The sequence below is a fragment of the Ochotona curzoniae genome, unplaced genomic scaffold (genome assembly GCF_017591425.1).
Source record: "Ochotona curzoniae isolate NIBS_2020 unplaced genomic scaffold, NIBS_Ocur_1.0 scaffold_2683, whole genome shotgun sequence".
In the NCBI taxonomy this organism is placed as follows: domain Eukaryota; kingdom Metazoa; phylum Chordata; class Mammalia; order Lagomorpha; family Ochotonidae; genus Ochotona; species Ochotona curzoniae.
In genome coordinates this window covers 4917187-4930760 of record NW_024467100.1, presented here as the reverse complement: position 1 = coordinate 4930760, position 13574 = coordinate 4917187, and the positions used below count along the sequence as shown (strand labels likewise).

At 42.0% G+C, this 13574-nt stretch overlaps 1 protein-coding gene across 2 annotated transcripts in view; it reads left to right on the top strand.

The window, feature by feature from the left end:
* The window catches only part of LOC121171574 (nitric oxide synthase 1 adaptor protein), a 310882-nt gene that overhangs the window by 245216 nt on the left and 52092 nt on the right, over window positions 1-13574 (top strand). The window contains exon 4 of one of the 2 annotated variants that reach the window (XM_041003300.1): window positions 4831-4889. In XM_041003300.1, the coding sequence (XP_040859234.1) occupies window positions 4831-4889 (59 nt within the window). Of the gene's footprint in view, window positions 1-4815; window positions 4890-13574 lie in introns of both variants that reach the window. The other variant, XM_041003301.1, reaches the window with a different exon arrangement.

Below are 13574 nucleotides of genomic sequence, written 5' to 3'. Positions count from 1 at the left end.
ATTATTGCTGAGTTAAGATACCCATTAATTATGTGAGGCAGAACTTCCCTCCTCATTAAGCCTTTCACCATATTTCATTAGCTCTTGATTGTACCAGACTCCTGGAACAGCACTGGTCTACACACCAGGAGAACTCGGTTCTAGTCTTGACTGGGTACTAAGTAGGGCTGACACTTGTGCAAGCAAGCTGCCCTTTGCTCAGGATGTTTTGGAAAAAGGTGGAGTAGGAAGGATAGAGGGAAGAAAATGGGTAGAAAGTGTAAAGACCCAGTAGTACTACATTGCCCAGTTATAGTCAGGCATTGATGTAAAGAGCTCAACCTTATATTTTTTTCTACTTGAAAAGCAGAGTTACGGTGAGGAGAAAGAGATTTTCGACTTGTTGGTTCACTCCCCGAAATGGACACAAGAACCAGAGCTGAGTTGATCTGATGCCAGGAATCTACAGCTTCTTCCAGGTCTCTCAAGTGGGTGCAAGGTGCCAAGGCCTTGAGCCATCCTCAGCTGCTTTCCCAGGCCAATAACAGAGAGATGGATCAGAAGTGGAGCAGCCGGGATTTGAACTGGCACCCATATGGGATGATAGCACTGTAGGTAGAAGCTTAGCCTATACACCATAGGACTGTCCCCTGCCTAACATTCTTGAATAGCTAAGACACTGTTGAGTCATCCTATTTCTCAGATCCCTTGTTACCCTGGTAATTTCCTGGTCTTTCATAGATTTAATAGACTTACTCAAGGAGTACTACAAGATATTTAAAGGGAAAGGATGAGATTTCGTCCGGTTTTCAGAGAAGAATAATAAGTAGATGTAAATGTTTCTATGTTTTTCTTCCCTCAGGATATTTTAGATGGATGCTAGAACTTCTTTAAAAAGTAAAATATTGTCTGGCTTTTGTTGACACTGACAGTGCTCATTCATATCAAATTAACATAAGGTTCCGTGGAATCTCCTTTCCTTACCCTCTTGTTCAGCTCTGCCGGAGAAAGAAGAGTTGCTCTGTATTATTTTGCCTTGTTGTCCTTTCCTTTTAATAAATATATGAATTACCTTCCTTAGAACTGCAGATAAAAGTCTCATCCAAGCTTCTTCTGATGCTGGAGGGATTATTGCTAGGCTAGGAGGAAATGGAGCTGGAATTCCAAGTAACCTCTTTCCTTAGTACTGCAGCCAATTTAAGTGGAAATATATGCAGCAGATCCGAAAACCCATCTTCTATTATTGTAGGCTTAACCTAGATTATGTGTTGGATATGATAGTCTCCAAAGGCAAGATTTGATTGCTGGAAGTGACTTTTTATCCTAGGGCTCAATGGTGGGGTAGTTTTACAAAAGTTCCTCAGTGGTACCTGTCCTCCTTCATGGTTAGCCCGTGTGCTAGTCTTAAGTCCAATAGATCATGACCGGTTTAGCCAAACCGGCTTCATCACACACACGTAGTGTAAACCCTTCTTGGGAAGGGGCAGTGGATGTAGTAGTGCCTTGGCCAAAGGCTTCATGGCCTCTTTGATGCATTGAGTCTTTATTCTTCTACTAATTTTGAAAATCACAGCAGAGCAGCGAGGATTCTTAGCAGCACTCACCTGCTTGTGGGAACACAAGAAAAGTGAGAATCCACTCCCCCATGGGCACACAGCCTCTGATATTGCCCCATCAAGTGTTTCATTCACGACTGCCATGTATTGACAGAGGATGTGCTATGGCCAGTGACAGTGGCATAAGGGGACAAAAGGAGCTAACTGTCTTGGGAGTGTCTGGGAGCTTTTCCTGCATCAGGTCTGAGGTCTGATTTAGACTGTAGAAGAATGTGCAACAGGTGAAACATCCTCTGGCAAGGGATTTCAGTTTAGACAGCAGGGGCTTCAGCTGAAATGTTTGCTAAAGCTACAGATGATGGGGCCTCCCCATCGCCCAGCTGTATTCTTGTCACTGAGGGAGAGAAGCCCAGAGTGTTTCTGATGGAGTTTGTTATCTGTACATGTGTGTGTGTGTTGTGTGTATATGTGTGCATCCACTTGTGTATGTATAGACCAGACTTTTGCATCTGAGATGTAGCAGGACCCTTTGTCTTGTTTCTCCTGCTCCAAAGGAATACTCTGGACACTGTATACACAGCAAATATAAAATTGGAAAGGTAGAGAGAAAGCATCCTGGCAGTGGAACTGGAGTCCCAAGGAATCACAAAGTTTTGAGTTCCTTGGATTTTCCTTTCAGAGTCTGTACCCCCACTTTGAACTAAAGAAGCTCAAAAATCCAGATGTTATAATAGAAACAAATAATCCCTAATAAGGCCCTGCAGTATCCAACTAAAGGAGGGTGAAAGGAGCTATTCAGCAATGCAAACAAGTTTTAGACAGTTACCATTCATTTCCGGCTACACCATCTAAAGAAACTGGCCCTACCACCACCCAAGCCAGCAATAACTCAGTCCGTATATAGACCTCACCTTGCTGGCCTGGAATGAGTCGCCTCAACCATTGTGCCTGGTGGTGCCAGCAAAAGCTGACAAGGATGCTAAGACTTTGATTCCCGACAGGTGAGAGTGAGTGTCTGTCCCTGTTCCCCAGATGGTGTTTGTGGACACCAGGTGGAAAACCTCCATCCCAGGTCAGGAGGAATAAAGCCACATGGCAGGCACTGACAGGGCACCCCTATTGTTCTGAGGCAGACTGGTGTCAGTGGCAGGCTAGTGAGGTACTAGAACCCCACATGTACCCCAGGTGTAACATGGAACCCCTGTGGACTTCACTCCCACATGAGCAGTGTCATAAGATGATGGATAATGTGGAAAACCTAAATAATATGTAGAGTCTTGTAATGCTCAACATATCCAGGTTTCAACTAAAAGTCATTCACGCTCCAGTAATGAGGAAAATCTCAACTTCAGATGTACAGAAATCTGCAGATGCCAGCACCAAGATGACAGAAATGCTAGAATTATCCAATAAAGATTATAAGGCACTCATTACAACAGTGAGCAATTATAAGCACTGTTGAAGTAAATGAGAGAGTAGAACATCTCAGCAGAAAAACAGAGGAAAGAAGAGCCAAATGGAAATGTTAGAATGTTGGAAAATATAATTACTAAGCTAAACCTACTACATGAATACTTCTGTCAAGAGTAGATGCTTCGTAAAGTGCTACCAAACTGATTTAAAAGTACAGGTAGAACATGTGGCTATGACTGTTGATGTAGCTTGGTTTAATGCTTATATTATGAAAACTCTATCCCACAGTCAAATTGTATTTTAAACATATATTTGTATCTTGCTGCTTAAAAGACTTCCATGGTGAACAGTTGCATTGCTAAGAACATGTCCCCAAGAATTTGACTTTAACTCTGAAAAATTTAAATCTGTTAGTCGGAAGCCAACCTCATGGGTGCCCATAAGGCAAACATCCTGTACACCAGTACATGCTGGCTGAAGCATAGTGTGGTGCCTGGAACACTCAAGGGAATGTCTGCATCATGTTGATCAGACTGTATGTGCATCAGAGCTGAAGATCCAATTCAGAGTCCCTAGTTTTGATGGAACTGTTGGTAAATATACTGTGTACCAAGAAAGCCAACCAAAGGTACAAGAAATCGGGTAAAACTTCCAAGGGACAGATGTTTGCAAAACCTGGGAAGAACTATCTAGATTTGCAAAATTTATATAATTGAAGGGGTTCTTATTAGAAAACGGATTACTTTCCTTATTTAGTGTTGCTCCAAAGAGAACATTTATGTAAGGAAAATTGATAGGATAGTGAGTAGCAACTAAAAATAGGATATTTCTTTTTTAACCAACGCAGTAGCCTAGTAACTAAAGTCCTTGCTTTGCATGTGCTAGGATCTTGTATGGGTGCTGATTTGTGTCCCAGCTGCTCCATTTCCCATCCAGCTTTCTTCTTGTGTCCTGGAAAAGCAATTGAGGACAGCCCAAGTGTTGGGACCCTGTATCCTCATGGGAGACCTGGAAGAAACTCCTGGATTCTGGCTTCATATTGGCTTAACTCCAGCCATTGTGGCCACTTGGAGAGTGAGCCAGTGGATGGAATATCCTTTACTCTGTCTCCTTCTCTCTGTAATTCTGACTTTCTAATTAAAAAAAATTTTTTTATGAAAATAGTTTTCATTGTAGTTTAAATTTTGCTGTCTGTAAAGCAGTGCCTGATACTGCATGCTGATGAGCCAGTCCAAAGCCTACCTCTGTGTATTGCGTTAGTGCTGAATTAAAAATCCGAGACTAAGTGACATGTATATCCGTGCACATACCAGCTATGTATAGTGTCATGTTTGAGTAAAACTGCTGATGAAATACTTCATCTGGAAATCATTCTAAGGACCTGGACACAGTCCCCTCTAGTTCTTAGGAGAGGCCCAACAATCTCTAATTCGGAGACCCTGACATGGGATCGGTATTTCATTAGTTTCTGGCACTGTCATTCACATCTCCAGAAGGTTTGTCTTAAACCCCCTTCTCCCTTGTGTTCTTCCTGTCTCTCCCATTTCTCTGGGTTGATGTCTAAATTTTTTCCCCCTTGAGATTTCTCCAAGAAATTTCAACTTAGCGTCTTCTTCTGGTTCCCCGCAACCTCCTTGGCTCCAGCCTATCCTCTGTATCCCAGAGAGACACTCTCCTTAAGTGCTTGAAGGAAACTGATCAGACCAGACACTTGACATTTTCCACTTATTCTTTGGGAACAATCAACCCCAGACCTCTTAGAGGGCAACACGCCAAGAGCCAGATGCCTGTGTTTGCAAAAGCATTAGTAGCTCAATGTGTGCCCTAGTTTTGTAGCTGAGGACAAGCCTAACTTATTCATGTACAGTTTCTTTTATTGCAGAAAAAGGAGTGGACGTGGGATGAGAGCAAGATGCTGGTGATGCAAGACCCCATCTACAGGTAAGGGCTGCAGCTAGCACTAAGAGAATCGCCAATCCCTGTGGACCCCCGCCATGTCCTGGAGACACCAGTGAGGTTTATGGGTCCAGAGAGATTGGCATAAACTTCTGCTTTCTCTCCTGAGACCTATTTTTTTTTTCTAACAATATAAGTACACTAGGCAAATCTACCTTAACTTTAAAATTGAGAGAAAGATTATTCTGGCATTGTTGAATTTCACTGTCTAGGATCGTTATGAAGGATTACTACTTGGAGTTTAATCCATATAGCTTGGTTGTAAGTGGAGACCATTTCAATTCCTGATAGTTTGGACCTAACTGAAATTGCTTACCTGCATATATTTTGAGCAAAATGAGAAAACTGTTTCCATCTCCCCGTGTTCACAATTCTTCCACAGCTGCTCCCTTCCATCATTCTGCCGTTTCAGAAAACTGAGCTGAAAGCAATGGAATCATTTGACAACCAGAAAGTCGTGCCAGACTTCTCCATTGCTCTGGCCTGGATGTTGGTTTCCTCCCAAAATTCATATGGTGAAATACTAACCCCCAAGGAGATAATATGAAGAAATGGAGCTTTTGGAGAGTGACTAGGTCATAAAAGATAGTACTCTCAAAGTTGGATTAAATGACCCAAGGAATAAGACCTCGCAGAGCAGGCTCCTCGTTCCACATGAAATGCACAGAGAAAGAGCCAGGCGTGAACTGTGTAAGCACTTAGACACTACGTCTGTTGGCACCTTGAATGTCAGTTTCTCAGCCGCCGGGTTATAGGTAATAAACATCTGATGTTTTAATGGCCCCCAGTCTATGAGATTTCATTTTGAGACTGAAGTGGAACATACCCACCCGGAAGCGCTTTGCTGATAGGACTTGTATACTTCTTTAGAGGCGGGGTGGCTGCCATTCATGGTGTCTCCTGGGCGTAGGCACTAGAGAAAATCCCACATGAGTAGCCAGGATGCGCCCAGGAAGCAGAAGGACCTTGAATCATGAACGCCATTCATCTGCCCTGGATCTCCAAGGCCAAGCCTTTAGCTAGTACATTCCCAGTCTCCTAGGTACTTTCCTTTTTCATGTATTATAATGAAAGTATCTTGGACTGTGTTCTTCTGAATTTGCATATTTATAAGTGAGTGTAGACAAAAGGGAACGATTTTCTAAACTAAATACATATGTATGTATATATTCCATTTTATCAGTAAGAACATTATCATCAGGATAATGTAACATTTACAAATGAGCTTCTCATGGGCTTTTTTTTTTTTTTGCCCTTAAGGAAATGTTCTGGTTTATTTGGGTGACATTGCTGAAAAGCGTATCATTGTTTATGGCTCTTATGAAACACTCGGTTACTGAAGCAATTACTTTAGGCAAACTTCTTGATGGTAAAATTCATTAAAAAGCATTTCTTGTTGTTCAAAAGAAATGCTTTTTACCCACAACAGTAAGGAGTTTTTGCTTTCTATTAAGCCAAATTTTATGCTTAACTCTTTTAGCATTTCTTACATAGAGTACTAAGTTTGTGGTGATACAGTGTCATAGCTTCAAGAAACATACTGTTCTTTTCTAATTTTATGATACCAAGTCAGTTGATAACATTTGTGAGGAATACAGTACAGTTGCCTACCAAAAAATTTAGCAGTGTGTTGTTATTAATTATGTGCATGAAATATGATACAGTGTATACTCAGATCTGACTTTGCTATGGACATAGTCCTGGGCTGTGCGCTAAGAGACAGGAAAACAGATCATTGCAATCTAATGTATGTTTTAAGTTTTGTTAATGTGTTTGAAAGGAAGAGTGATACAAAGAGGAGGGAAAAAAAAGGAAGGAAAAAGGGAAGAAGAAAGTGAAGCAGAGAGAGAAAGGGAGGAAATATGAAATTTTTCCATTTGCTGCTTCATTATCCCAATGCCCACAAGCCAGACCTTTGCTAGACTGAATCCAGGAACCAGGAACTCTGGGTCTCACACATTGGTGACAGGTACCCAAGTGTTTGGACCGTCATCCGCTGATTTCCCAGGTACGTTACGAAGAAGCTGAATCAGAAATGGAGCAGCTGGGCCTCCAAAATGTGTTGCACACATTCCAAACAGTGGTTTAACTCATGCCACACCATGCTACCAGCTGTTTTAACCATTTCTGAGTGCACAAATCTGTGGTGTCTGTCTTGTTCCCAAAACATTTTCATCGTTTCATGTACAAGCTCTGTTCCCATTGGGCAATAACTCTCCAGTGTCTGCTTGCTTCCCTAAGACTTGGTAGTTTCAGGAATCATGGAATTACAGAAGTCTCCTTCTCTGAAATGTTTGCTATTATGAAGTTCTTCATTAGGTGAAAGCATGATTCTTTTCATTTTTTGGTGTGTAGAAATAAAGTTTTTTGTGATTGTAATTACTTCCATTTATCCTAGTTGCTATCTGCAGAGCCATCGATAATATATCTTACTTCTCTTTCTTAAAGGGGCTTTATCACATGACCATGTGTTTACTTGTCTCATTAATGGTGTCAGCTCCTAGATCATGGAGAATTTTTAGTCCAAGATTTCAAGCTATTCGCAATGATTGCTTTTAATCTAGATTTGATTTATTCTTTATTTCTGTGGGTTTTTTCTTTTTTCTTTTTTTAGCCTAAATTCAAACCTTTATATATAGTAGTGTTAAATAAAATGTAATTCATATGAGCCTATTCTTCAGAATTTGAATTCTTGCATATCAATGTTCATCAAGACAACTATGAGTATTATGTGAAAAGGATTTTCTTATATGACTGAGGACTGTGTAAAACAGGTCAGTGAACGTTATGCATAATCCCTGGTGTGGCTTATGAGTTGGGATTTGCAGGAAGCCAGGCACAGGCACATGCTGGAGTTGAGCTCACTCAACTCAACAACCCTGTTGTTCAGCAGGGCTGGCAGTCATGACACATGACTGTATGGAGACACTACAGAAAATGAAGATACACTTTTATTAAAAATCCATTAGCACCTGCCATCATTCTCTTTCCACCTCTGAGCAGAGATGACCTCCAGAACGTAAACGCTGCTGCTTCATTGCTGCCTCTCATCTTCCATAGGTTTTCCTTGTGGTTACCACTAGACAGGAGCTCTATAAGGAAGGGAATACTGAGATACGTAGTTCTAGTCGAGCTAAGTTGGCCCAGTATAAAACTACCTGGCTCTGCTAAGAGGTTAGCCATCTGCTCAAATTTTCTGGGAAATAAACTTTAACAAGAATGTTTTTTCTCTAAGCCACAGATAAGGATGTGCAGTGGAACAGAGATAGGCATGGAAAACAAAGATTTTTTAAAAATATTTATTTACTTTTATTGTAAAGGAAGATTTAAAGACAGAAGATGAAGAGGTCTTCCATCTGTGGGTTCACTCCTCAAGCAGCTGCAGTTGCCAGAGCTGAGATGATCCAAAGCTAGGAGCCAGGAGCCTCTTTCAAGTTTCCCACATGGGAGCAAGGACCCAAGATCTGGGACATCTTCTACTGCTTTCCCAGGCCACAAGCAAGGAGCTGGATGGGAAGTGGAGCATCCAGGACACGATGCTTGAAGGTGGAGAGTTAGTCTGTTGACCTACAGCACTGGCCCCAAAGATTTGTATTTTTATTCTTCTTTTCCTTATTTGGAATCTTACTTGCTTTGTTAACATGATTTTCTACCCTGTCTAGCTTAAAGGGCCTGCCTCCCAAGAAAAACAAAACAAAAATATCTGTAACAGAGGGATAGATTAGTTGCATCATTATGAATGTCACTGTGCTTTTGAACTTCAGTTTCACTACCTTGATGTCTCTTAATCCTACTCTGTTTTGTACTGATAGTATTAACCTGTTTGGCTAAGTCAGTCCTTAGGATGTGTGGGTTCCTTGATACTAGGGATTACATTGACAAGCAAGTGGATATTCCTAACTGGATGAAGCAAGTTCATCTGACTTGAAGTCTTCAGGAGTTAGAGTGGAAGTAATTCTTATCCAACCAGGTAGGGAACCTCTGGCGATTCCAGCCAGTGCCCATATAATTGTTCCTGTTAATTAACATCCATGAGCTGCTCAGGTGATTAGAGATAAGGAGAAATGTGCTCCAGTTTTGTCCTTCCATGCTAATCCTAGGCTTTGATTTTGAACAAGTTAGAGATCAGCTACTTGGCCTACCTGGAGAAGGGGAAAGGGGATACCTGGAAAACCAATCCATGCTTCTATTCATTGTGCAAGGGAGGAGTTGGGAAGACTGTTATTTCAGTATGAGCCCAATCAAGAGACAGTAGCCACACAGTGATTTCAATAGGAGCAGTTTATTATCAAGAATTATTAATTTATAATAAAAGACTACGTGTAAGTTTTAAAGAGAAAGGGAGTACTCAGGAAGGAAAAAAGTCTTTGAAGGGAGACCCTTCTCCAGGATACCTTTCCAACACCATTGTGTGACTGCAGCAGCCACTGACAGGCAGAGATTTTCACTGGGTTCCCTAGACCAAAGTTAGTCCCCAGTGGGTGGGAAAACAGGAAGTGGGAAGCAGGTGCAGGTGATCTGGTGGATACACAGATTATGTCAGCATGAGGCTGTGGCAAGAGATGGGGAGTATGTGGTATGTGCCTGGAGAGAGCGGGGGCTAGCAAAAAAAGGCTGAGTGCCACTACAGATGGAAGACCTCAAGCACTGCCCATTATGGGAGAGCTGCAGGGAGGTGAATGCCAGACTGGTCTTGGACTGTATGTGCCGGACATTTGGCTGGGACACAGTGACACTGGATGTCCTCGTACTTGTACTACTGACTGATGCTAGAGCAGCCAGACCAGCAGAGTCCCTTTCTTCCTGCACAGTCACCTGTTTCCACAGAGAAGTTGTGACATCATGCTCACTATACAGGAGACATGTTTACAGGAATTCTACCCAAGATCACAGAGCATGTATTGAAAGAGAAGTTGGAACTCAATGGCAAAAAAATTTAATCATAGATACAAGTGGTCCCTAGGATATTGTCCTACCAGCCCAGGATGTGATCAGATGGGGCTAGACATCTATTATCTCACTTAATCCTAGCAACAACCCTGGGTGGTAGAATCTACTGTTGTAGTTACAGAAACTGAGTTCCAGTGACCCTGGGTCACTTTCCCATGGGGACACAGCTGGTAAATGGTTGAGAACTGTCTGAATCTTAAGTTTTCCAATTTCACTACCCTGGGTAGTGCTGGCCACTTTTCAAGACAAACCCACTGTTGCTTTGCCTGCATACTTGGTTTGTATTATAAAAATGATACATTAAAATACAAAGCAAACAACTACATTTTAAGGTAAATGTGGTTTTAATAGACCTATTCTGTGATGCTTGAGAATTATCTGGGAAATGAGGATACCTCTATAGTATAATTTACTGAGTTAATGATTAAGAATTTAAATAATCAAGCCAAGTAAAATTCAGGAGAAAGGAGTCTCTTCGGATTCAGGAAGCTCATTAAATTACAAGAACTGTAAATAAAAAGGAATTGATTCCTCTGCTCTAGATTTGCACTAATAAAACTACAGAATATTAAAGGCAAAGATCATAAAACAGTCCAGAGGGGAAGGAGAATATTGTCTAAAAAGAAACACTTTTTTTTTAATAGCAAAAACTAGAGGTCCAAAAGTAATGAATATTGTTTAAGAATATGGTAAGTTTAGTGCCTACCAAGTGCTGTAATTTAGAAATTACTCCTCAGATACTTTTTGAACCATGGAAGTAAAGTAGAAGAAATCATAGACAGCATTTGTAAAATATTGGAAATAAATGGAAAAGGCATTTTCCTTAAATGAGAATGCGTTGTTGAGAGGAAGGGCAGAAGAAAGGAGGCCCTGGGGGTTCTGAGATGGAGCAGCTGGTCACTTACACGGGAGCAGCTGAGGTGGAGAGGAGGGGACAGTCTGCTAGTCACTTTGCAGGGAAAGAAGGAAGAACTGTAGTGTGATGGATTGCACCTTACCAGTGAAATCAAATAGGCTTGAAAAAGAGGGAACAGAAATTCTCTGGTGAAGGGAGGAGGAAAGGGCCTCAAGGGACTCGCCAGGTTTTGAAACTACATAGAACATTCAGCATTATTGTTTTTTTTTAAAGATTTATTTTTATTATGTTTTTATTGGAAAGGCGGATATACAGAGAGGAGAGACAGAGAGGAAGATCTTCCGTCCGATGATTCACTCCTCAAGTGAGCGCAACAGCCAGTGCTATGCTGATCCGAAGTCAGGAGCCTCTTCCAGGTCTCCCACGCGGGTGCAGGGTCCCAAAGCTTTGGGCCGTCCTCGACTGCTTTCCCAGGCCACAGGCAGGGAGCTGGAAGGGAAGCAGGGCTGCCGGGATTAGAACAGGTGCCCATATGGGATCCCGGGCGTGCAAGGTGAGGACCTTAACCACTTGCGCCACCGCGCCGGGCCCCAGCATTATTGTTTTTTTAACCTATGGTTATTTTTAATCCCAACCTGGGGCAAATAGGAACCATAGACTTTTCAGAGACAGTAGATGCTAGAACAATCAGTTGCTGTATTGTTTGTGTGAAACCAAATAATACTCTTGGAATTCTTAGAAAAGAAGTCTGTGAAAATCCACATTGCTCCTCTGGAATCAGAAAGAATCTGGGAGAAGAGAAGGTTGTGTATCTTCACTTCTGCCAAATCTCCACAGGCCTGGTCTCTATTCCTACTGGACTTGGACAGGGGCCTGAGGCCCAGGAGGTCCACAAAGACCAGGGAGGGAGGTGCGTACCTGGAGACAGCTCTTCCTTTACAGTTCACAGGACAGTATTTCACAAAGTTCATGGAAAATGCATATACTTAAAAAAAAAACTGAGTTTTAAAATTTTGTACAACAAACATAAACATCTTTTCATTATGTCTTCCGTGAACTTTTTGGAATATCTTTGTCCATGTCTCATTTGCCTCTGTGATTTCTAAGTGACAAAAGAGACTACAGACTCCCCGTGTTCTTTCAGTGAAAACCAGGCCTCCCCTCCTCCAGCCTCCCATTGTCTAGGATTCTTGGTAAGTCTGTGCTAAGCTGGGAAAACTGACAACGTGTGTGTGGAGGGACATCACCCCCTAATTTCCCCTCGTATCACGTCTGGGTCAGACCAGCTGACAGGTAGTGTCCATCACTCTAGTCATGTTTAGTTTCATGTCTTGATTGCTTCCAGCTTCAAAACGTTTCATTGACAGTGCCCTCTCATGCATATACATGAGTAGAAATTACCCAATTTTCTGCATGGAGAGTCTTACAAACTAGGAAGGGGCAGGAGGTATCATTCATGCTGTCTGCTTTCTTCTGCTAGTTCCCCAGGGTTCCTCTGCAATTCCTATTCATCCTCATAGAAATTCCCCTCATTAGTATCTCAGGCCTTTTTCACCACCTTCTACGGGTCAAGTCTGTACACTCTCACTTTTCTGTGGTTGGCCCCTCCTCTCTGAGATTTTTTAGCTTTCTTCCCCTCCCTGAAACCACCTTTGGGTCACTGCTCTATGGCCGCTGCCTCTCTTTATTTCAGACCCATACTGTTCCTTCACACCTTCCGCTCTTAGGTTTACTGCATCTACCTGTTTCCATGACTCATCTCTCTCCCTGAAAATATATTCAGCTCTCTCCTATCCTGAAATAACCTCCATTTCACCTTCCTGTCCTCCTTCAAGGGGACATCTGCTATCAACTCTGCCTTTCTCCCAAAGTGCAGGATATGTCTCTGTTAGTGCCCACTGTCTTACACTTCGTTCAGCTCTGATCTCTACTGAACGCTTCGTAGTTCACCTCTGATCTCTACTGCATCACAGAAACAGCTCCTTCCATGTTTATCCTGTGACTTCTCCAACTTCTGCATTTGGGCTTTTATTTATAGCATGAGCAGTGTCCCTTGCGCTTTGTGAACCTCCCTGAGCACCTAGAATAAAGAGTCTCCAGTGTTGGTTTAGAAATCATCTGAGGCCTGGTGGGCCTTGAGTCATGTGCAGATATTAACACACATCTGAGACCTTCCCCCTCCTCCTCTCTTATACCTTCCATTTCTTTCCCTACCCTCCCTTCTCCCTGCTTTTGAAAAGTTGTGTACCACTGTGTAAAAAGAAGTAGGGTGCAAAGATAAATATTCTGTTGCTCATGTTCTCCACATTTCTCAATGTGACTCCTTTCTATGACAGTTTTCAGATAAATTTTCAAGGGAGCATAATCAGACATGGATTTTTAAATTACTAAATAGAACATGCTTGGATTTCAAAAGTTCTCAAGAGTTCAAACTTGAGTTTTATAAAGGAAGAAGTCAGTGCTCTTCCTTCTAGTGCTACTCGCTATGCAAATATACAAATCAAGCGATGGGTTTTTTTTAATGACTCTACCTAGAATTCTAGAGTTATCCTGTTTTAGCTTAAGTATTCTGTCTACTATCCTCTCCTGCTCTCTACATAGAGCTGTAGATGATGGTTTTCATGTTGAGAATGCTAAAGTGGAAAAGTGCTATGTGTTTGGAATGTGATATAACCCAAGTAAGAAGATGTCAACAAGGAGGACCAAGGATTGATTGCATGGTGGTTTGCATGCAATGGGAGTGGTATCTGGGCCTGGCCAAAATGAAGGAGAGCGTTACAAATGTGTACAAAGTGGTCAGTCTGAGCTGTTGGTAATCTGAACCATTTGGACTCATGGTGTCTGAACATGGAGAGTAAATGAGG